This window comes from Eptesicus fuscus, chromosome 5 (assembly GCF_027574615.1).
Source record: "Eptesicus fuscus isolate TK198812 chromosome 5, DD_ASM_mEF_20220401, whole genome shotgun sequence".
NCBI classification, from domain to species: domain Eukaryota; kingdom Metazoa; phylum Chordata; class Mammalia; order Chiroptera; family Vespertilionidae; genus Eptesicus; species Eptesicus fuscus.
Window position 1 is genome coordinate 100,873,303 of NC_072477.1, and position 23,460 is coordinate 100,896,762.

Consider the following 23,460-nt stretch of genomic DNA (forward strand, 5'->3'; position numbering starts at 1 on the left):
CCAGCCTAGTCGCCCCCAACTTCCCTCCCCTGCAGGCCTGGTCCCTCCTAACTTTCCTCTCCTGCTGGCCTGGTCTCCCCCAACTGCCCTCCCCTGCATTCCTGGTCCCCTCCAACTGCCCTACCCTGCAGGCCTGGGTCCCCCCCAACTGCCCTCCACTATAGGCCTGATCGTTCCCAACTGCCCTCCCCTGTAGGCCTGATCGGCCCCAACTGCCCTCTCCTGCTGGCCTGATCGCCCACAACTGCCCTCCCCTCCCAGCCATCTTGTGGCGGCCATCTTGTGTGTTGGGAGTGATGGTCAATTTGCATATTACCTCTTTATTATTTAGGATAATACTTTCTTAAGAGAATGTGAGATTTTCCTCCAGATATACAGAATTTGAATTTTATGTTGTCCTCTGGGTTTTGCTATATCGTGTATGAAGGGAGTTTTATTTCTTTGAGCACAGTCCTCTCAACAGGGTACTGTTCAAACATATTGTATTTAAAATGTACTCACATTGTATGCATCGATGATCAACTGAATTACATTGCTGGAATTTGCAGATAATGTTCCTACTGCTGACTTAGGGATCAAATTTTTCAGTTCCTGCAATTAAAAGATAAGCATATAAAATGCAAATATAGCAATTCAATCAGTAAGTAACTACTGAATACTTAATTTTAAATACCAGTGCTTAAATAATGTGGTCTAGAAGTTTGATGTTCTTTTTATCTCACATATATATTTACCTTGTAAACGGGCTGAAATTCTTCAGTAACTGCAAAAATCGTCTGAATGTTATTTTCACTTAATTTCTGGACAAGGTGAGCAATGGAAGGATAATCCTAAGAAATTAAGTAATAAGATTTAGTATGTAATTACATCCAATCAATACATTTTATTTTTTTTTTTTTTTCTCTCTCTTTTTTTAAAATTTTATTGATTTTTTACAGAGAGGAAGAGAGAGGGATAGAGAGTCAGAAACATCGATGAGAGAGAAACATCGATTAGCTGCCTCTTGCACAACCCCTACTGGGGATGTGCCCGCAGCCAAGGTACATGCCCTTGACCGGAATCGAACCTGGGACCCTTCAGTCCGCAGGCCGACGCTCTATCCACTGAGCCAAACCGGTTTCGGCCCAATCAATACATTTTTAAGTCATTTTTGAAAATCAAATTGCATATATAACTGGATCACTCACAGAAGACTGCTTAAAATAACATAAGCAGTGTGTTGAAGTGGATGGTGTTATGTGTTTCTACTCTTTTCTATTTATGTATGAATCAAAATTTCCATAATAAAAAGGTTTTATAAAGCAATATTATCTATGTATATGAAATGTCAGAACAAATAAATTAAGGAATTTCCAGTAATTAAAGATTGTATTATCTGTCACTTAAGAAAAAGACCAAGATTCACCAAGGTTTAAATTTCTTCCAGACTATGTAATTGGCCAATCTTTATTTTTAATAGAAGCAGGGTGCCTAATTTGTAAAACTCACATGTAAATAAGATAAGGAATATTAAGACTATATTATTTGTTTATAAATAATATCAAATTTGCTAACAAATGATGCATACAAGTGAAAAGAGAAGCAGCCGTTGTCCAGGCATGGAGTAAATGTGTCTAAGTAGCTCCCTTCACCCTACTGAGGCCCTTCTCTAAGTGCAAGGAAGCAAGCACAAAGCCACATCTACAGAAACAGCAATACTAACTTTCCTGCATATTAGGTCAGGACCCATACTTACCAAAATAACAAAATCCAAACCCTTATGGACAAAAAGAAGCCACATAGTAAACCTGACAAGCTTAGGGGAGGCCTACATGATGGCCTTACAAACTCAGAGACCTAAAGTAACCACCTAGGATGGTCTGAAATTAAAGCTTTTTAACTAAAAACAGTTTATGGTGGGTAGTCATGTCCTAGGCGGTATCTTCCCTGACAAAGGTCAATCTTTACCTTAACTGAGCCTATTGTCTTTTTTCATCTATGATAACATATCTTTGGAATGTCTAAGTAATTTTCCTTTTTCTGGACCCCTCGAAGCACAGGTACTCCTCTGTGGAGACCACAAATCCCCTCAATGTTATTGCGTTAGTTGTTGACTATTAACTATACTATATCCACCTAAGTAAAAGAAGTGTGTGTCTATCATTTTATTTTTTATCCAATCCCAGAGGTTTCCTGCTTTGCTTTCTCCCACTTCCCTAATCTATCACCAATGAATTTCATGTAACCTACTTAAGTCTCCTCTTTTGATTGTAATGCATAAAATAAGGTACAAAACTGCCATTCTCCAGAGCATTATCTCAATCTGTTGAGACTTTGCTTCCTATCAATTGTTGACAGTTTGGCCCAAATAAACTCACAAAAATTCTTCACAGGTTTGAATGTTTCTTATGTTAACACTCTGAAAAACCCACAAGCCTGTCACCCACACTTCTCTTAGTATTAAACACTAAAATCAACATGATTCCACTCAATGTGTAAGGAATTAAGCACTTACATAATAGTGGCTCATTGTGTACATATCATTTTCCAGGTGACACTGTCCATCATTTGGTAAAACAATGCCACCAAGTTTCCCATCTCCAGCAAAGTGAAACCCAGCATCCGTAGAAAATACCAGCAGCCGTGTAACATTTCTCCAGCCAATCAATGACTTGAAAAGAAAAGGATTAAAATTTAAAATACTACTCACAATAATTCATATATGCTACCATTGTATTTTTAACCTTATTCTGTATTTTCTTTACCTTCTCTTTGCACAATTCTAAAACTATTCTATCTAACAAAGAGGGAATATGCAAATTGACCGTCACACCATAAAATGGCTGCGCCCACAGTGAAGGCAGGAATTCCGTAATACAAGATGGATGCGCTCACAGCAGAGGCGGGGATCCCGTAACACAAGATGGCTGCACCCACAGCGGAGGCCGAGTTCCTGTAACGAGCCTTAAGGAGCCATCAGCAGGGAACCTGAGGCTGCACCTCCCACCCAGCGGGGCTTGACAGGGGACCTCAGGCCACGCCCCCTGCCTCAGCACCAGATCTGGATCTAGCCCAATGGAGGTGGGGCCGGCCGGGTTTGGGTCTTGCGCAAGTTCAAGGCGCACGTGGGTGGGTGGCGAATTGACTCTGGTTCCCATGGCACGCCCCAGACTCTGACAGGAGGAAGATTTTCATATACATTTTACTAATTTTCTTTCATCTCTGACACTTCTATTATAGAGAAAGGGCAAATAGCAATATTAAAGTATTTCCTCTAATTAATCCCCTTTCAATGTGCACGAATTTTGTGCACCGGGTCACTATGCAAATTGACCATCAGACAGTCATAAAGATGGTGGCGATCACAGCAGAGGTGGGATTTCCATAACACAAGATGGCTGCACCCACGGTGGTGGCCGAGTTCCTGTAAAGAGCCTTAAGGAGCCATCATTAGGGACCTGAGCCTGTGCCCCCTGCCCAGCAGGGCTTGAAGGGGGACTGCAAGCTGCATCCCCCGCCCAGCAGGGCTTGACAGGGGATCTCAGGTCGTGTCCCCCACCCCGGCGCCGGGGTACCTGAGATTGCGCCCCCCGCCTGGCGCCAGACCAGGGGATCTGAGGCTGCGTGCCCTGCCCTGGCCCTGGGCTGGGGGACCTCAGGCCACACCCCCGGCCCAGCGGGGCTTGACAGGGGACCTCAAGGTGTGCCCCCTGCCCTGGTTCTGGGCTGGGGGACCTCAGGCTGCGCCCCCCTGCATGGCGGGGCTTGACAGGGGTGGAGCCAGCCAGGTCTGGATCTTGCCCAATGGGGATGGGGCTGGCAGGGTCTGGGTCCCATGCAATTTTGAGGCACCGTGGGTGGGCGGGAACTTAACTCTGGGTCCCACACCGGGCCCCAGACTCTGACAGGAGGAAGATTTTCATATACATTTTACTAATTTTCTTTTATCTCTGACACTTCTATTATAGAGAAAGGGCAAATAGCAATATTAAAATATTTCCTCTAATTAATCCCCTTTTAATGTGCATGAATTTCATGCACCGGGCCACTAGTTCTTGTGATAAATACATAGAACCCATTGAATAAAGCTCCTCTATCCCACTGTAAAACTATATCTTGCCTGGTTGCCCATTTATCTCAGCTGTTTTAAAAACTGTATCTTTGGGAGGAACCAAGATGACGGCAAAGTTAAACAACTAATCTGCTGCCTCGCACAACTATTTCAAAAATACAACTAAAAGACAAAACGTCTACCACCCAGAACCACGGGAAAGTTGGCTGAGTGGTAGATTTACAACTAAGGAGAGAAAGGAGCACAAACGCTGGAGAGCTGAGGTATGGAGGCACGCGCGAATCGGGCTGGCGGCGGGCGACTCGGTGCGCGGCTTTTCTTCAACCCGCAGGGAGACAATCTCCCTATCACTCTGAAATCCAGTTTCTGGGGACACGCGGGGGACCCAGACACCTACAGGGAGAAGCTGGACTCTCGGCCATCGGGTCGGAAAGTGAGAGTGACTTTTTTGCAGAAGTGTGCCCAGCAATCAATGTTTTACTGCGCTGGAGCACGGGGCACAGGGACTTGGAAACGTGGAAAGGCAGAGACGGCTGACGCCAGCCATCGCCGTTGGCCACGCCCTAGCCTAATGACGCCCAGAGATCCCGCCCAGCCCTGAGGCCCCGCCCATTCTACAAACCCGCTGAGGCTCCACACAGCAGCTTTTGCATACAAAGGGACTGTTCTGTGGCAGCTTAACCAAATTAACTGCAGCTCCAGTCAGACTGCTCCAAAACTGCTCAAGCAAAGGAGGAGAAAACTAGTTCTTGCTGTAGCTCCTGCTGGGGGACACACAGTACACAAGGGTACACCAAGAGTGTCCACCTCAAGTAACTGGGAGGCTGACCCGTTGAACCAATAGGACACCTAGTACACAAAGCTACCCTACCAACTCAGGGAAGCAGCGAAAATGAGGAGGCAAGGAAACAGATCACAAACCAAAGAAATGGAGGAGAACAAGCGACTGGACATAGAGTTCAAAACCACGGTTATAAGGTTTTTCAAGAATTTCATGGAAAAGGCCGATAAATTCAATGAGACCCTCGAAGATATGAAAAAGGACCAACAAGAAATTAAACATACACTGACTGAGATAAAAAATATTATACAGAGACCCAACAGCAGACTAGAGGAGCGCAAGAATCAACTCAAAGATTTGGAATACAAAGAGGCCAAGGACACTCCTCCAGAAAAGCAAGAAGAGAAGAGAATTCAGAAAGTTGAAGATAGTGTAAGAAGCCTCTGGGACAACTTCAAGCTAACCAACATCAGAATTATGGGGGTACCAGAAGAAGAGAGAGAGAGAGCAAGATGCTGAAAACCTATTTGAAGAAATAATGAATGAAAACTTCCCCCACCTGATGAAAGAAATAGACTTACAAGTCCAGGAAGCACACAGAACCCCAAACAAAAGGAATCCAAAGAGGACCACACCAAGACACATCATAATTAAAATGCCAAGGGCAAAAGACAAAGAGAGAATCTTACAAGCAGCAAGAGAAAAACAGTTACCTACAAGGGAGCACCCATACAATTATCAGCTAATTTCTCAACAGAAACCATGCAGGCCAGACGGGAGTGGCAAGAAATATTCAAAATGATGAATAGCAGGAACCTACAACCAAGACTACTCTACCCAGCAAAGTTATCATTCAGAATTGAAGGGCAGATAAAGAGCTTCACAGATAAGAAAAAGCTAAAGGAGTTCATCACCACCAAACCAGTATTATATGAAATGCTGAAAGGTATTCTTTAAAAAGGAAAAAGAAGAAGAAAGATAAAAATTTTGAACAAATACATATCTATCAACAAGTGAAACTAAAAGTCAAATGAATTAAAAATCTGAGGAACAGAATAAACTGGTGAACTTAATAGAATCAGAGGCATAGAATGGTAGTGGATTGATAATTCTCAGGGGGAAAGGGGTGTCTGTGTGGGGAGTATGGGAAGAGACTGGACAAAAATCATACACCTATGGATAAGGACAGTGGGGGGGAGGTAAGGACAGAGAGGGGATGGGAACTGGGTGGTGGGGAGATATGTGGAGGAAAAAGGAGAAACAATTGTAATCTGAACAATAAAGATTCATTTAAAAAAAAAACTGTATCTTTTAAAATCAATGTCTTACTCCCACTAGGAGGTAATAAGCAAACTAATTCTATGTGTGGCAGGGACCACATCTGGTTTTGCTTATCTTCTCCACTGTAGCAGCTACACAGTGGTTAGCACACAGTACATGCTTCACATCATGTATTTGCTAGGTAAATAAAAATGTCTCAGCCCGTGCTTTAAAAAAAAAGACATATATATGTGTGTGTGTGTGTGTGTGTGTGTGTGTGTGTGTGTGTGTGTGTGTATTAATTTCAGAGAGGAAGGGAGAGGGCAAGAAAAATAGAAACATCAATGATGAGAGAGAAACACTGATTGACTTGCTTCCTGCACCACTCCCCTCCCTTCCCCCACTGGGGATTGAGCCCACAAGCTGGGCATGTGCCCTGACGGGAATCGAACCGTGACCTCCTGGTTCATAGGTCGATGCTTACTGAGCCCTGCCGGTCAGGCTCAGACATGTCTTTACTTTACCTTTCTGATGCTGTCTTGTTCCGTTCCATCCTCTATCCTTGCTCTATCTTCTACAGCATATACCTCCTTTATGGGCCCTCCATATTAGGCCTTCCTTTTTTAAGCACAGAAAAAATAATCTTCTCCAAAGACTTGCCCTGCTTAATTCCATCATTATAACACATCAGTACTGTTTACTTGTTCATTTATTTTATTCTCCACCTTATTCAACAAAGAATTTAATGTAGTCGTAAAATCTTTCTTTCTCTCAGTAATTTTGTAATTATATTTGTCTAAATTTACTCAATACATCTGTTTATGTCCTCATAAGACTGTAAATTCCTTGAAGGCAGAAATTAAGTTTATTAATGCTGGCAACTCAGTGGAACATATGTCTCTTTTGCATCTAGAGTGAGTGAACATTTACTCTCAGCATAACAATCAGAAAGACAGTAGTGGCCATGGATATTATGGCTTGCTTTAATCCCACAAGCTGAGGCACAGTCAGGTAGCCCAGAGCATGCTCTCTCTCACCAGTGAGCTGCTAACAGGATCACAAATGGCTGGAAAGAAAAGAGGTGTCAGGCTAGGTACTACCTAGATTGCTCTTTCTTTCCCTTTAAAAGCAGGCTACCTTTAAATTGCAACTACCCAGAGAGAAGTCAAAAGTAACAATAATATATTAGTTAATATCTGCTGAGTGCTTAGTGGCACTTTGGATGGATTACTATATTTAAATTTCATAATATGCCTAATGAAGTATATCTATTATTATCCCTTCTTAAGGAAAAGGAAACAACCCTCTAGAATGGCTAAGTAAATTGCCTGAGATAAGTAGTGATGAAAAATTTGAAGTTATGTTCTAATAGTCTAAAGACTGCTCTCTTAATCACTATACTATAGTGTTACATTATCTACCTCACAATGTTTTCTAATTTCAGCTTCAACTACCTCACTATAAGGTCATCCCAAAATCTTCGGCTAGTAAATGGATCATAAAATTCTAATCACTAGTCTAATGCTACTACTGGAAATCTTATAATTAAAATTACAGCCCTAGCCGGTTTGCCTCAGTGGCTAGAGCGTTGGCCTGCAGACTGAAGGGTCCCGGGTTCAACTCTAGTCAGGGGCACATGCCCGGGTTTCAGTCTCGATCCCCAATAGGGGGTGTGCAGGAGTCAGCCAATCAATGATTCTCTCTCATCACTGATGTTTCTATCTCTCTCTCCCTTCCTCTCTGAAACCAATAAAAATATATTTTTAAAAAATTACAAATATTATGTCTTCTCAAAATATCATGTTCTCGGTTTACAAATTAGGAGAAAGATCAGTGTGAGAGAGAAACATCAATTGGTTACCTCCCATACGTGCTCCGACTGAAGATAGAACCTGCAAGCTGGGTATGTGCCCTAACAGGGAATTGAACTGCGACCTTTCGGTGCATGAGACAACACCTAACAAACTGGGCCACACCAGCCAGGGCTAGGGAAAGGCATATTTTAAAGATGATAAGCAGAAGAAAGCTGATAAAAGGAAAATGACACCTGAGACACTGCTCCATTTGAGCACTTTTAATGCAACCGTGATACCTCAGATGACCTCAATTCCATTTCTGGCACAAAGCCAGAAAGGCAGGATACCTGGGTCATTTCTAAAAACCTAGACCACCAGCTGAAGTGCCCAACTGTTTCAAATGGTAAGCATACTGGATTTTTAAAACCCTGTATAAATGAACTAAGTGCCTAGCTCAAATAGAGACATGATTACATATCCCATCTAATAATAGAGTAATATGCAAATTAACTGTACCTCCGCGACAAAATGGCGGCCCCCATAGCCACAAGATGGCAGCGCCCAGTCCGCTCAGCCCCGCCGGAGTCCCCGAGTCCCAGGGAGGGCTGCCGCTGAGAGCCAGGCAACCCGGGTGTCCGGCTGGGAGGTGCCGGGGACCCCATGCTACCATGCCCTCCCAGAAGCAGCCCCCGGTGTCAGGCTGGGAGGCGTCTGTCTCCCACGCCGCCATCCCCTCCCAGAGGCAGCCCAGGGTGTCCGGATGGGAGGCGCCCGCGACCCCACGCCGCCATCCCCTCCCAGAGGCAGCCCAGGGTGTCCGGATGGGAGGCGCCCGCGACCCCACGCCGCCATCCCCTCCCAGAGGCAGCCCAGGGTGTCCGGCTGGGAGGCGTCCGTGACCCCACACCGCCATCCCCTCCCAGTGGCAGCCCTCGGTGTCTGGCTGGGAGGCGTCCGTGACCCCACACCGCCATCCCCTCCCAGTGGCAGCCCTCGGTGTCTGGCTGGGAGGCACCCGCGCCCCCAGGGAGCGATTCAAGTACTGATGATTCTACCAAAGGAAAAGTTTAGAGAAAGAGAGGACAGAAAAGGAATACAAGGAGAAAAGAAAGAAAGGACAAAAGATGAAACATCAAGAAAAAGAAAGAGAAGAAAAAAAAAAGAAACAACCACATGATATCACCTTTCCAAGTCTCATGAAATTCCTGTTTAAGGAGTTTATTTTATGAGACTTTTAGTTTGGGTTTACATTTTTACTGTTTTGTCAAGACCATGGCAGGTACACTGTCCAATATGTTTTTTTTAAAATACATTTTATTGATTTTTTACAGAGAGGAAGGGAAAAGAATAGAGAGCTAGAAACATCTATGGGAGAGAAACATCGATCAGCTGCCTCCTGCAGTATGTGCCCCCAACCAAGGTACATGCCCTTGACCGGAATCGAACCCGGGACCCTTGAGTCTGCAGGACGACACTCCATCCACTGAGCCAAACCAGTTAGAGCTGTCCAATATGTTAAAGAAAAAACCCTATCTAATAAAAAGGGAATATGCAGGGGAGGGCATTTGGGGGTGACCGGGTTGTCAGGGGAGAACAGTTGGAGATGATCTGGCTGGCAGGGGAGCAGTTAGGCGTCGATCAGGCTGGCAGGGGAGTGTTTAGGGGGTGATCAGGCTGGCAGGCAGAAGTGGTTAGGGGCAATCAGGCAGGCAGGCGAGCAGTTGGGAGCCAGCAGTCCCGGATTGTGAAAGGGATGTCTGACTGCCACAGGGATCGGGCCTAAAGAGGCAGTCAGACATCCCCCGAGGGGTCCCAGATTGGAGAGGGTACAGGTTGGGCTGAGGGACACCCTCCCCCAGTGCACGAATTTCGTGCACCGGGCCTCTAGTGCTTGTATAAAACACCTATGGTTGGAGGAAATTTAAGGGACTAAATTCTGTACTTCTCTGGAATAACTAACTATGATATGGTAATAAAGATAATTTTTTCCATTAACTGATAGTAAAATCACACTAAAATTCATACAAATAATATACCTTTGTAGAAAATGAATGCACTTACCCCACAAACTGCAACTTGCATGATTGCATCAAAACCACCTTCTGGAGAATCCAAATTTCCAGATATGCGCTGTTTACCAACAAGATCATTAAATACTCCCCCTTTATCAGTAAGACTGAGCACATTTTTGTAGCTAAATGGGCTGGTGCAGTTCTGTTCACTTGTGCAAGGGTTCTTGAGCTTTGCTGGTGTTGTACTAATGTAAGGCATCACAGTTTTCTCCACAAATGAGCCAAACCCTGTGTAGGAAAAATGCATAAAGAGAAATGGATGGATAGATGAATGGATAAATTTGCATTAAAAAGAAAATCAAGAATGTTACCACATATAAGTCAACCTTTTTCCTTACAAAAAATAATAAGATTTTAATAATAAGGTTTCAAAGGAGATCATTATAATATGAAAAATTCAGGTCTCAAGAGAGAGTAGGCTATACTGGCTGGTACAATCATATTAATTAGTAATGAAATAGAACCTGAATACTCAACATGTTTATAAAATAAATCAACAAATGAGTGACTAAATTCCTGAACATAAGCATGCATTTCATTATCCATCTGGTAGAATATCAGGCATCCACATCTGTGGGTTTTGCATCTGCAGATTCAACCAACTGCAGATCAAAAATATTTTAAAAAATCTCAGAACATTACAAAAAGCAAACATTTGAATTTGCCATACCCCGAGAACTATGATGAATTCATGTGAATAAGGTGACAAGTAGGCAGTTCCTGCTGTTGCCTAAATGAAAATACCATCTATATATATAAAAGCCTAAGCAACCATTAGGTCCGAACGTCTGCAATGATCGGACAATCAGAACAACTGGTCAACCAGTTGTTATGACGTGCACTGACCACCAGGGGGCAGATGCTCAACACAGGAGCTGCCCCCTTGGTGGTCAGTGCACTCCCACAGCCAACCTCCCATGGCCCCTCCCCTGGCTGGCCAACCTCCACGGCCCCTCCTGATCAGAACCTCCCACGGCCCCTTCCACCCCCAGCTAGCCAACCTCCCGCAACCCCTCCCCCGGCCAGCTGGCCTCAATTGGGACTGGGCGAGTTGGCCCCAATCAGCCCTGATCAGCAGCCAGGCTGTGGGACCCCACCTGTGCACGAATTTGTGCACTGGGCCTTGAGTTCTTTATATAAGGGACTTGAGCATCCTTGGATTTTGGTATTAGCATGGGTCCTGGAACTAATACCCAGTGGATATAAGGCACAACTATAATCTGTGTCAAATAACATGGTAGTATACATAACAGAGGAATAAGGAAACAGAAAAATTATTAGATGTGTGACAAAAATTATCAGTCCTCTCTGAAAGAAAAGCCTAAAACCTGACCTTATTTATCTCATAAGTATGTGGTGAAGAACAAAACTGCCAAGATTTATACAAATGAAAATTATTAATTTTTTCAATATTCCCACCTATTCGGAAGTCCGAAGTAATCCTCTTCATTTCATTCATCAGATCTGTTCCAAGACTTTTTACATTCTCCAAGTCATCTTTCATAGAGTAAGAAAGGTCCATTAGGTAGTAGAGATCAATGGGATAGTCTTCAGCTCTCTTGAATTTTAATGCAAATGTTTGAGGCTCCCCTAATTAAACAGATATTAGAAAATGAAATTAGCTTGTTAACAACAAAAAGCAATGAGGAAAACCAAACAGACTGTATTTGAAAGGTAAACACCATAAAATGAAATGTATTATTGCTATATTTTTCACAAAATTCTATACATAATACAATGGGTGTATATTCAATTTCATTCAAATACTTAAAATGCCAGAGCCTGGGGATACAAGATGAAAAAGACAACATCCCAAATCCATAGTGGGTAAAACAGACAAAAATGGTTAATTTACAACTAGCACAGAGAAAAACAAGTAGATGGAAAAACATAAATGAAACTGGGGTGGGTGAGAAGGGCACATTATAGGGTACACCTGACTTTTTAGAGTTTGAAGTTGTAAATCAAGACTGTTCTCTATTTAATGGGATCCTACTATATGCAAATAACATAATCTGTTTTTTTACTTTAGAAAACCTGTTTTAAAAATTACTTACAGAGACAAAGAAACTTGTTAAGAAACTATAGCAAAAATCTAAGACAGTGAAAGTCTGAATGGAAACAATGAGGAAGGAGAAGAGAGATGAGTAAGAGGTGTTAGGTCTAATTCACTTAGAAAATACATGAGAAAGAGAAGGTTTGGGTGAAAAAGAAAATCATAAAAATTTTAACTTGTAGTCCTAGCCAGTTTGGTTCAGTGGATAGAGCATCGATCAACCTGCAGACTGAAGGGTCTTGGGTTCGATTCTGGTCAAGGGCACATACTGAGGTTGCAGGCTCAATCCCTGGCCCTGATCAAGGCACATGTGGGAGGCAACAAATCGATGTGTTTCTTTCACATCAATGTTTTTCTTTCTCTCCCCTTCTCTTCCACTCTCTCTAAAAATCAATGAAAAATATCCTCGAGTAAGGATTAATAACAACTACCTTGTAGATTATTTCTATATAAATTTCTAGTACATAGTTCAATAAATGGGTTTGAAGTTTAAGAGAAAATTCAGTATGACAATATACAAATGGTTTTAAAGCCATAAGAAGAAAGCCTACAACTAGGACTGCAAAGAGAAAGGAAGACAAAAAGACACACAAAAAAGTGTTTAGAAAGCAGTATTAAGAAAACTAGGAGTGATACCATAGAAGTCAAGATAAAGAGCATTTCAAGAGGCTCAAAGGCATCACTTGGTACAGAAAGGTTAAAAAGAAAAAGGCCCCCCGCAACAAGGGTTCACTAGACTTGGTGGTTCAAGGTGATGGTAGAGCTTTGCCAGAACAGGCTAAGAGGCAGAAGTCTGACTGCACCAGGTTGAAGAGTAAATGGGAGTGGAAATCAGGGACAAAAGTAATGTACACCACTCTTTTGAGAGAAAGGGGATGGACGTTGGAATGAGCAGGAAGAGGGCTTGTGTTTTGATGTTGTTGAGATACAAGATTGTTACAGATTCTGATAAAAACCTTAATAATTTAACAATACTAAACATATACAAAGGAAAAATATAGGCTAAAATGTTGTCTGCATATATGAACACTTTTATTTTTAAAAACCATTAAATCTATTACTTTCTTAATCTTTAACAATTTACTTTGAACATTAGGCAATATTTATTATTATTTCAATTAAGTATTACAAATTGTTATGTCTGGAAAAACATGTCTAAAAACATGTCCACATATGAAAATGAACCCTCAACAGAAACTGATGAGGATTATATACAGTTGTTGTGAAAAGCTCAAGTAGAAACAAAGGTATCCCAGAATTAGATGTCTTACCTGATCGTAATTGCAAAACCAACTGCTGTGGTTGGATCTGCGTGATATCTTCTGGTTTGAGCTTCTCTGCAGTTCCTTTGCTACGGTTGGTTACGTTTTTATTTTTCTTTATATCTTTGGAACCTCTGGGGTTTTCTATATCATCTGGATGACAACCCTTCTTTTTTAAGGCTTCTAAATCATCACATCGTGCAGAAGTAGGCATTCCTTCTTGTAAAAATGTCTAAGTGGCATTTAATAAAATATAGGTATAAATAAAAAGTATAATGGTCAAATCTTTCACTTAACTGCTAATACACAATCAAATTGCACAAATCAAGTGACATATTGAATGTACTTAATTTCTAGTTTTTAAACAAAATGTTTCCTTCATCTAATCCATAATAAATGCTCTTTGTTTATAAACAAAACTAGAGGCCTGGTGCATGAATTCGTGCACCAGTGGGGTCCCCCAGCCTGGCCTGCGGGATCCAGCTGAAATCAGCTCTCTGACATCTCCTATGGGGTTGGAGAGAGACATGGGAGGAAATTTGGCCAGCCAGGGAGGGATATGGGAGGGCTCCAGGGCATGTCCAGCCCATTTCGCTCAGTCCCGATTGGCCAGAGCCCAGCAGCAAGCTAACCTACCAGTTGGAGCGTCTGCCCCCTGATGGTCATTGCACGTCATAGCGAGCAGTTGAGTGGCCTTAGCATATCATTAGCATATTATGCTTTGATTGGTTGAACAGCCGACCGGACAACCAGACACTTAGCATATTAGGCTTTTATTCTGTAGAATGTTTCCCTGGAAAGTAATTCTGTTTTTACTAATATATTGTTAGTAATGTATTATTTTAATAATACTTAGGACTGATCTAACTGTACATTTTAACTATGCCACCTTCAAATTCAGAGTATCTAATAAATTTATTTAGTGAAATCACTAATTCAGCATGGTTAACATCCACTAATAATGTATATACAACCAAACAGCAAATATTTTTCCTTAAGAAAATTCCTTAGAAGCCTCTCATATTATGTAGTATTCTCCACCATAATAATCTTGAACAATATATTGTGGAAAACATGTTATCCTAAAAGCCTCTTGATTAATGATGTCATTTTAAACAAAAAGAAGAAATTTAGCACAAATTTAGTATTTTTGGAGGTTTAAAACAATTTTAAGTATTGAATATTACAGTAAACAATACAGTAAGTGATTATATGACAAGGGTTATGAATATATTTCCACCGAGTAAATTGTAAAAATAGAAAAGATCATAATGGTATGTAAATGGTACTTGTGGCTTGGGGTAAAATTTCCAGTAATGACATGATTTTAGAATGTGTTATACATCAACAACTTAGATGGAAATAAAAATTGTATCAGATGACCAAAGTACCTTAGTAAAAACAAAAACACTGCTTTTAAGATGTATATAAAAGATTTTGAATAACATGTTTTCATGAAATGTGAGGGGGAAAAAAAAACAATGTGAGTGTATGTATGATTTTTAAATGTGTACATATAACTAAATCAATTATTATAATAGATATTTGACATATATCCCTAAAAATTATATATTTAGTAAGTCAAAAAATTTTAAAATCTTAACATTGGGAAAATGAGAGAAGGCCTTTCATTTGGAGTCACTTATGTTCACTTTGATATGGTATTTTATGATCTACCAATTTTATGGTGTTGTATATAGTTAGAACACTTAACCTTTTGCACTCGGATGTCGAGTGTGACTCGACACGGTTAGCATTAGAATAAAGGAATCGAGAAAAAAGAAAGCGAGTGCAAAGGGTTAAATACAGAAAATAAACAGTGGTTTTGATCAGCTGTTTTTAAAGGGAAACATAAGCTTAAATGAGAACATTTAAATAATTAGAAAAACAACTGGGGGGAAAAAAAACATGCCATGGATCAGATGGTTCAAAATTGCACTGTTTTTATGTATTATCAAACATAAATTACTACCTAGTACATTATTACTTTCTAAATATTAGCCAATCCAGAAATCATAACATGTAAGTAAAATGTCATTCAACATATTCCAAAATAGCCTTATTAACTTAAGAATTATGCTATAAAGATCAAAGGCTAAACTACTTAAATAGTTAGGGTAGGATAACTGTCAACTCCAGACAAACTATCTATACTAATAATCTACTATACTAATAATCTATACTAATAAAAGGGTAATACGCAAATTAGTCGGGACACCTTCACGCAACGACTGAACAGCAGGCTGTGTGGGGCGACCAGGCCAGTAGGGAGGGCAGTGAGGGGAGACCAAACGACTGAACAGCAGACTGCGTGGGGCAACCAGGCCAGCGGGGGGAGGGGGGGGGCAGTGAGGGGCAACCAAATGACCGAAGAGCAGACTGCGTGGAGTGACTAGGCTGGCAGTGGGGCAGTGAGGGGGGGGGGGGCGGCATTTGGGGGCGACCAGGCTGGCAGGGGTGGCAGTTAGGGGCAATCAGGCAGGCAGGCAGGTAAGCAGTTAGGAGTCAGTGATCCCAGATTGTGAGAGGGATGTCCGACTGCCACTTTAGGCCCAATCCCTGGGATCAGGCCTATACCGGCAGTTGGACATCCCCCAAGGGGTCTCGGATTAGAGAGGGTGCAGGCTGGGCTGAGGGGACCTCCCCCCCTCCCCCGTGCACAAATTTCATGCACCGGGCCTCTAGTAACCCTAATAAAATGGATACTGTTGATGATAGTAGTTATCACTCATTTAGAACCTTTTAAGTGAAACTGCAATTAAGTTCAGCACTCCCTATTTCCTCCATTGTCTCCAATTTAATTCCAGAATACTATTTTTAGGAAAACAGAAAGTAACCATTAGAAAAATTTTGAAATAACAAAACAAAAACCTTTCATTTTTTTCTTTCAGATGGTCAAACCAAATTTGACCAGTTATGTCTATAAACCGGTACTTGAAATGTGGAGGTCAAGTGACTGAATAAAAACAAGTAAGTTTTGACCTTCTGATATTCACTCTGAATAAATTATACATCTTCAAAATGACTTTCCTTCAATTCCTGTTCTAATCCATTCATTCATTCATTGGTTTGTCTGTTCATTCAGTAAGCTATTGTGGAAGGTTCCATGTTAAGCAATATATAGAGATGACAAAAGTGAATAAAATTTAAACCCTAACTTCAATAGTTGGCAAATCAATTCAATGAAAAATCAATTCCATATTAGTTTAACTCAAATATAATTAGAAATGTTAATTTATACCTCTCCCATCAATAAAAGGAAAAACCCTAAAATAGTCAAATTAAATAGCTAGAGTTTTGGGGGCAGCTATCCAATAGAAATATAATACATTCCACAAAGGTGGGCTATATATATATAAAATAATGATTTTAAAAAGTATTAATAATGCTAATAAGTCTTCAAACTTTGTTATTTATTTGAGGCTTACAGCAATTCTCAATTTGAACCATCCATACTTCAAGTGTTCAAGTCACATGAGGTGTTGATCAGCACAACTCTAGATCATCATACAATACTATACACAGAGTTGACGCTTATTCAACAAACACTGATTTAAATGAAAATTCACATCGAGCTCTTCCAAGGATACAGTTGTGTGTAATACTACATGACTAGAGAATAAATGGAAAGAATTTGTGCTGTCTTACTTACTGAATTTGTACACCATCCACAATTTGGCCCTGCTTGTATACATTCTCCACATGATTTGGCATTTGCTTTTAAACATCTATTTTCATCTGTCAGGGAAAAAAAGAATAGACCACTTTATTTTTATTTGATGTGTCAAGAGAGAAAATAAAAAATCAGGATCACAATGATGAATTATATATATGAACATTAAATATGAATACTATGATCTAGACCTGCCCTAAAGAGGCCCCAGAGAGTAGTGATTCTAGATTACCTTAACACAAAGCCATAAAAAGACAGTTATCTTTCTTGTCTTCTATAGCAAGGACTACATACAATTATTAATGCACATCCTTTTTGTCAAAGGCATTATTCCAGATCTATCAGGTTGAATGGTTATAATTGTCAGTTTTCTTACAAATTGGCAAAGCATACTTCATTTAAGTCATATCGCCATACCCTATAAGCATCCAGAGCAGTTTTCCCTTTTTATTATCCTTTATAATAAAGTGGTGATATGCAAATTGACCATCACTCCAACACAAGATGGCCGCCCACATGTGGACACAAGATGGCCGCCACAAGATGGTCAGCAGGGGAGGGCAGTTGTGGGCATCAGGCCAGCAGGGGAGGGCAGTTGGGAGGGACCAGGCTGGCAGAGGAGGGCAGTTGGGAGGGACCAGGCTGGCAGAAGAGGGCAGTTGGGAGGGACCAGGCTGGCAGAAGAGGGCAGTTGGGGGAGATCAGACCTGCAGGGGAGGGCAGTTGTGGGGGACCAGACCTGTAGGGGAGGGCAGTTGGGGGCAACCAGGCCAGGAGGAAACAGCAGTTAGGGGCAACCAGGCTGGCAGGGGAGGGCAGTTAGGGGTGACCGGGCTGGCAGGGGAGGGCAGTTAGGGGTGACCAGGCTGGCAAGGGAGGGCAGTTAGGGGCAATCGGGCCGGCAGGGGAGCAGTTAGGCGTTGAGGGGACTTGTTAGGGGATGATCAGGCTGGCAGACAGAAGCGCTTAGGCGCAATCAGGCAGGCAGGCAGGGGAATGGTTGGGAGCCAGCAGTCCTGGATTGTGAGAGGGATGTGGAATCGGGCCTAAACGGGCAGTCGGACATCCCTCGAGGGGTCCCAGATTAGAGAGGGTGAAGGCTTGGTTGAAGGACAACCCCCCCCCCATGCACGAATTTCATACACCGGGCCTCTAGTGTTAAATATTTGAAAAGTTCATATTCATCCAAGCCAAAATCCCATGATTTATCAGGCTCTGTGTTCAAAGTATGTTTTACAATTCTTTAATCTAAATATCAGCATGCCTTTCATGTGGTAAACACTGACATGGACTGTCTACAATGTGTCTTTTCAGATTATGCTCATTATGGAAAATTTGAAAAATACATAAAAACAAAAAAAAAAAAACCTAAAAATCACCCACAATGTGCTCATAAGATAGAACTACTATTAAATATATGCTTCTAGTCTTTTTTCATATAAATAGGTAAGAAATATCAAGAATGCATAATATATATACATTATATAAATGAAACTAAGGACATAAATTTTGTGTACTACTTCTTATACTTTAGCCTAAGAATATCATTATAAATTCTTCAAAATGATGGCTTTTAATAATTGCATATTTCATTATATCGCACCCTATTTAGTGAACAAACTTGTGTTCACACATGCTTGTTCACATGCACACACAAACCCCTGAAACACATATATACACATACATACACATAGATGCACCCACTCAGATGATCCCATTCTTATAATATAAAACTCTATTTTTTTATCATAGATTTAAAAAAAACACACTGAGTTGAAGAATATTAATGGCTTTAAAATCCTTGATACACACTAATTTCTACCCAGAGGTCAGTTGGGGGGGACCAGACCTGCAGGGGAGGGCAGTTGTGGGCGATTTGGCCAGCAGGGGAAGGCAGTTGGGGGCCATTGGGCCGGCAGGGGAGGGTAGTTGGGGGCAATCAGACGGGCAGGGGAGCAGCTAGGCATCAATCAGGCCCGCAGGCAGGCAGAAGTAGTTAGGGGCCCGCAGGGGAGTGGTTAGGGGGCGATCATGGCAGGGCACTTAGGAGCAATCAGGCAGGCAGGCAGGCAGGCAAACGGTTAGGAGCCAGTAGTCCCAGATTGTGAGAGGGATGTCTGACTGGCGGTTTAGGCCCAATCCCACAAGTATCGGGCCTAAACCGGCAGTCAGACATTCCCTGAGGGGTCCCAGATTGGAGAGGGTGCAGGCTGGGCTAAGGGACAACCGCCCCCCCCCATGCACAAATTTTATGCACTGGGTCTCTAGTCTCTATATATCAAAGCTTAAGCGACTGAGCGACCGGTCAACCAGTCGCTATGATGCTCACTGACCTCCAGGAAACAGATGCTCAACGCACAGGATCGGGCTCCCTCTTGTCTGGATCGGGCCTGTGGGGATCGGGCTCCCTCCCTGTCTGTATTGGCCCTGCAGGGATTGGTCCGAAACCGGCTATCCGACATCCCCTGCGGGGTTCCGGATTGCGTGAAGGCGCAGGCCAGGCCGAGTGACCCCACTTGCACACGAATCTGTGAACTGCGCCTCTAATATCCTATCATTTTAGCATTTCACTTATAGACCTGCCTACCATATTTCTGGGTGGCAAAGGTGAGGGGCCTTGCAGGCCATAGTAAGGACCTTACCCTTTACTCGAGTGAGATATTGCAGGGCTTTCAAATGGATCAGTAGGATCTGACTTAGGTCTCCCTTGAATTTAACTGGTCAAAAAGCCATACAAGATACTGAAAACACAAATATGGTTTTTTATTTACCTGCTTGGCCAAACACATAGCAAACTGAACTGATCAGTCCAATCCAGAAAATCAGTTGTAAATTCATCTGAAATATAAAATGTACATTATATTTTAAAAATAAAATATATTAAACATAAATCATTTCTATCTGCCTTAACATAATACCTCTCAACCATTTTTTCTCCAACCTTTCTCCACACCCCAGTCATTTTACCTTTCCTCCCCATGTACCTCATCTTTCACCTATATTAACTAAAATAACTTTCATAACAAATCTCCAGAATCTGTTCTTACTTTTCTTCAATTCACATATACTTAACATTTAAATAACAGTACTTCAAAAAAAGACTAACAGTGTTGAGTATTCCCTAACACTTATAAAAGCTATTAACTTTCTTTGTCCTGTGAAATATGTATCTCTATTATTGCCTATGGCTCCTAAGGGGTCAAACAGGCATATCTAGAATGTGACATCTTACAATTTTTTAATAGTTTTTATTTTTCCTCAGGAGATGACCAATATCCTGTACAAGGTTCTGACTCAATTTTTTTAATTTCTTTTTTAAGAAAATCAACTTTTATGCATGGAGTTAATAAAATATTTAGTTTAATTCCCCACAATTTCTGTATCTACAAACTAGACTCCAAAAAGGTGGGGGAGGGAGGGGCATAAGAAACCTAAAAGAGGCTTAAGTCTTACAGAGTCTCTAAAGAAAAAGTAAATAATATTTTGTATATTAAGCAGAATAACCTAAATTATTATATATACACTAGTGTCCTGGTGCACGGACTCATGCACATTGAAAGGAAATTAGAAGAAATATTTTAATATCTCTATTCACTGCTTGCTAATGAAAAGAAAATAGAATTCTACAGAGTCTCCTATCTACCTACTCCAGGACTTCTGTGAGGATCAAATGAGATGAGGCATGGGAAAACGCTTCACAAACATTTGGTTAAACTGTAAAATGTTTGCACCTGGTTATAAAGCAAGTTGGGTTCCTGGGCTGAAGAAACTCCAAGGAGGCTAGTCACTAGGGAGAGGAAGCCAGGCGTTGCTATGTGACGTTATTACCCAGCACCCACAGTGACCGTTTTCTGGCTGGGCTGGGCTGTGGGCCGCATTTTTTGCCATGGGGTCTTGACAGCAATGGCTGCGATTTGGTGGGGTGTTGCTCCTGGGTGGTGGTGGGCTGTGCCCCACTTGGGGGAAGGTGGGTGTTGGTTTGTTGGCGCCACGTTCGTAGTGCCGTTTATTTTTAAGCTAGAGGCCCGATGCACGAAGATTCGTGTAAGAATGGGCCTTCCTTACCCTGGCTGCCGGCACTGCCTTTGCTCCGGTCGGAGCTGCCTTTCCGCCTTCCCATGCTGCCCAGAGGCCTGGAGCGTCTGGGGCAGTGTGGTACGCCCCCGGCCACTCGGTGCCTGCATATGCAAATTAACCTGCCATCTTTGTTGGGTTAATTTGCATACTCACTCCTGATTGGCTGGTGGGTGTCACGAAGGTAAGGTCAATTTGCATCTTACTCTTTTATTAGTGTAGATGGCCAGTGCGCGTCATGGCAGCTCCTGCCTTGAGTGTCTGCCCCCTGGTGGTCAGTATGCATCATAGCTACTGGTCAGACACAAGGAAACTTAGCCTTTTATATATAGAGATAGCAATTTTCTGTGAATCAAAGTTTTTACTATATTAATCTATAACTTTCCAGTTTGTCAAAGACCGCTATAGCCAGAGGTCACTGATCCTATCCCTTAACTACTTTCTGCTCTGGACTAGCAGCCAGTCAAATAATTATGCATAAATATCTGTCCCAACCATATAAAAAAACAAACACAGACAAAAAAAAAAAAGGAGAGCTTTATTAGTTATCAAATAAAAAGAAATGAAAGCAATATAAGGTAAACTAGCAAGCAAAAAAAAAAAAAAAGTTTTTTTTTTTTTTTTAACCTAACAAAACTTACTGCAGAAGACTGAGAGAAACCAGATATGGCTCTGTAAACTAGTATAATTTGGGGGGAAATAATTTAACAACCTATATCAAAGGTCATGAAAATATGTTTCTACCCTCTGAATTAGCAATCTAGCTATTGGAAATTCATCCTAAGGAAATAATTAAAAATATAAGAGGTGATACACATGCACATACACAATCAGTACAGAACTCAAGGGTGAAAATTGGTTTACAATTGTTTGTATGGAAATAATATAATAATTACTAAATAATAATATAAGAATAAACTCTGTGTTTCCATATTCACAACTGTAAAGCAACTTTTACCCAACTCTGTATATTTACAAGAGGTGAAAGTGCAAACATCTACCCAAAAATAGGGAAATGGCTAATTGCACTAACTTAATAGACCTATTAGAGTCATAAGAATAATAAAATGGAGTAACATTAAAAGGTTTATAGAATAATTTTGGATGTAAGGTATACATTAAGATAACAGGTATGCAAAAATAACAGCATATAAAGTAACCCAAGAGATCTGTATATGACAAACCGCTGTAAGCACAATATAGATACTATGGGTTTGTTTGTTTTTAAACTGTTATAGTCTTTTCTTCTTTTATGGATGAGTAGCTGTGTGCAATTATTCATTTTGGTAAATTTCCTTCATTTAGCAAACATATATTTTTTAAAAACCTCCATCTTCAAAACCTTACATTCCAGGATGCAATTTCTATAGCTCCCAGACAGTGCTTCAAAGTTGTCTTAGAGCACCCAGGTACTTGCATTTTCCCTGCTGTGAACAGTTGTCCCCTTTTCTCTGTTAGCTTCCCAGAGAAAAGTGATAATAACGTGCATAGTCATCCACTTGGCAACTGTGCTCAGGCTAGCCAAGTTTTGTTATGCCAGGAGCTCACAGTTGTGCTTATATATCAGTGACTGCATCCAAAAGACCAAGAAAACTGACACAAAGTGTGAAATGCCTAACAGTTCACCTTTTAAGGCCTACCTAAAAGATGCAACATGTAATAAATCCATGTAGACCATACTTCTAAGCAACTCAAATGTTATCAATTCCAAAGCTGTGACTAAAAGGACCTGGAACATTAAGACTCCCAAGGAAATGCATGACTGTGACAAATGGAGCATCAAGGGCAGTTTCTGCACAAAGACCATATATGGACTGATACGTGTTTCATAGGAATACTTCTCAGGCTATTTCAAGAACCACTAGACTACCTTGAGAAACCTCTTAAAATATTACACACTTCAGAGAATCACCATTAAGATAAAGTTATTAGGTAACAGAAAATATTTCCTAACATTCTTAGGTTACATAGATTTAAAATATTTCTTTAAATGCCATCGTCCTCCTATAAACATTGTCAAGCCAAAGATCAGCCTTCTGAAAGCATCAGGCCTCTGGAAGAGCTCAAACCCAGAAGCAGACAAATCAAGTCTTTAGTGTTGAAGCACAGCTGAGGGAACAAGGACAACATCCAAGAACAGCTCAAGGACAAATGTCAGCTCTCCTGTGACTGGTCAGCGTACCGGCAAAACAGAGGCACAGTCACTGGCTGGTGATGTAAAAAGGCCAGGATTTCTGTCCAGAAAACAGAAGCCACAGGAGATAGAAGACAGAAGTTAAAAATAAAGAAGAGCGATGAGGACAATAAGGTTTAGAAGAGAGCCTGGTTAGAAGTGGCCACCAGGAAAGTCAGCAGCAGAGAGCTGGATAGTGAAGAGGAAGTACAGAGAAGACTCAACAGCCTCCCCACCCAATTGTGACAGTCTTTAAAGGTAC

At 41.4% G+C, this 23,460-nt stretch overlaps 1 protein-coding gene across 2 annotated transcripts in view; it reads right to left on the reverse strand.

The window, feature by feature from the left end:
* ITGB1 (integrin subunit beta 1) overlaps window positions 1-23,460 on the reverse strand; it is a 64,163-nt gene that overhangs the window by 16,263 nt on the left and 24,440 nt on the right. For both annotated transcript variants that reach the window (XM_054716620.1, XM_054716619.1), the window contains exons 2-9: window positions 19,723-19,789; window positions 16,931-17,016; window positions 13,288-13,510; window positions 11,380-11,550; window positions 9,950-10,188; window positions 2,495-2,650; window positions 735-830; window positions 502-591 (exon numbers count right to left, since the gene is read on the reverse strand). In XM_054716620.1, the coding sequence (XP_054572595.1) occupies window positions 502-591; window positions 735-830; window positions 2,495-2,650; window positions 9,950-10,188; window positions 11,380-11,550; window positions 13,288-13,510; window positions 16,931-17,016; window positions 19,723-19,789 (1,128 nt within the window). The remainder of the gene's footprint in view (window positions 1-501; window positions 592-734; window positions 831-2,494; window positions 2,651-9,949; window positions 10,189-11,379; window positions 11,551-13,287; window positions 13,511-16,930; window positions 17,017-19,722; window positions 19,790-23,460) is intronic.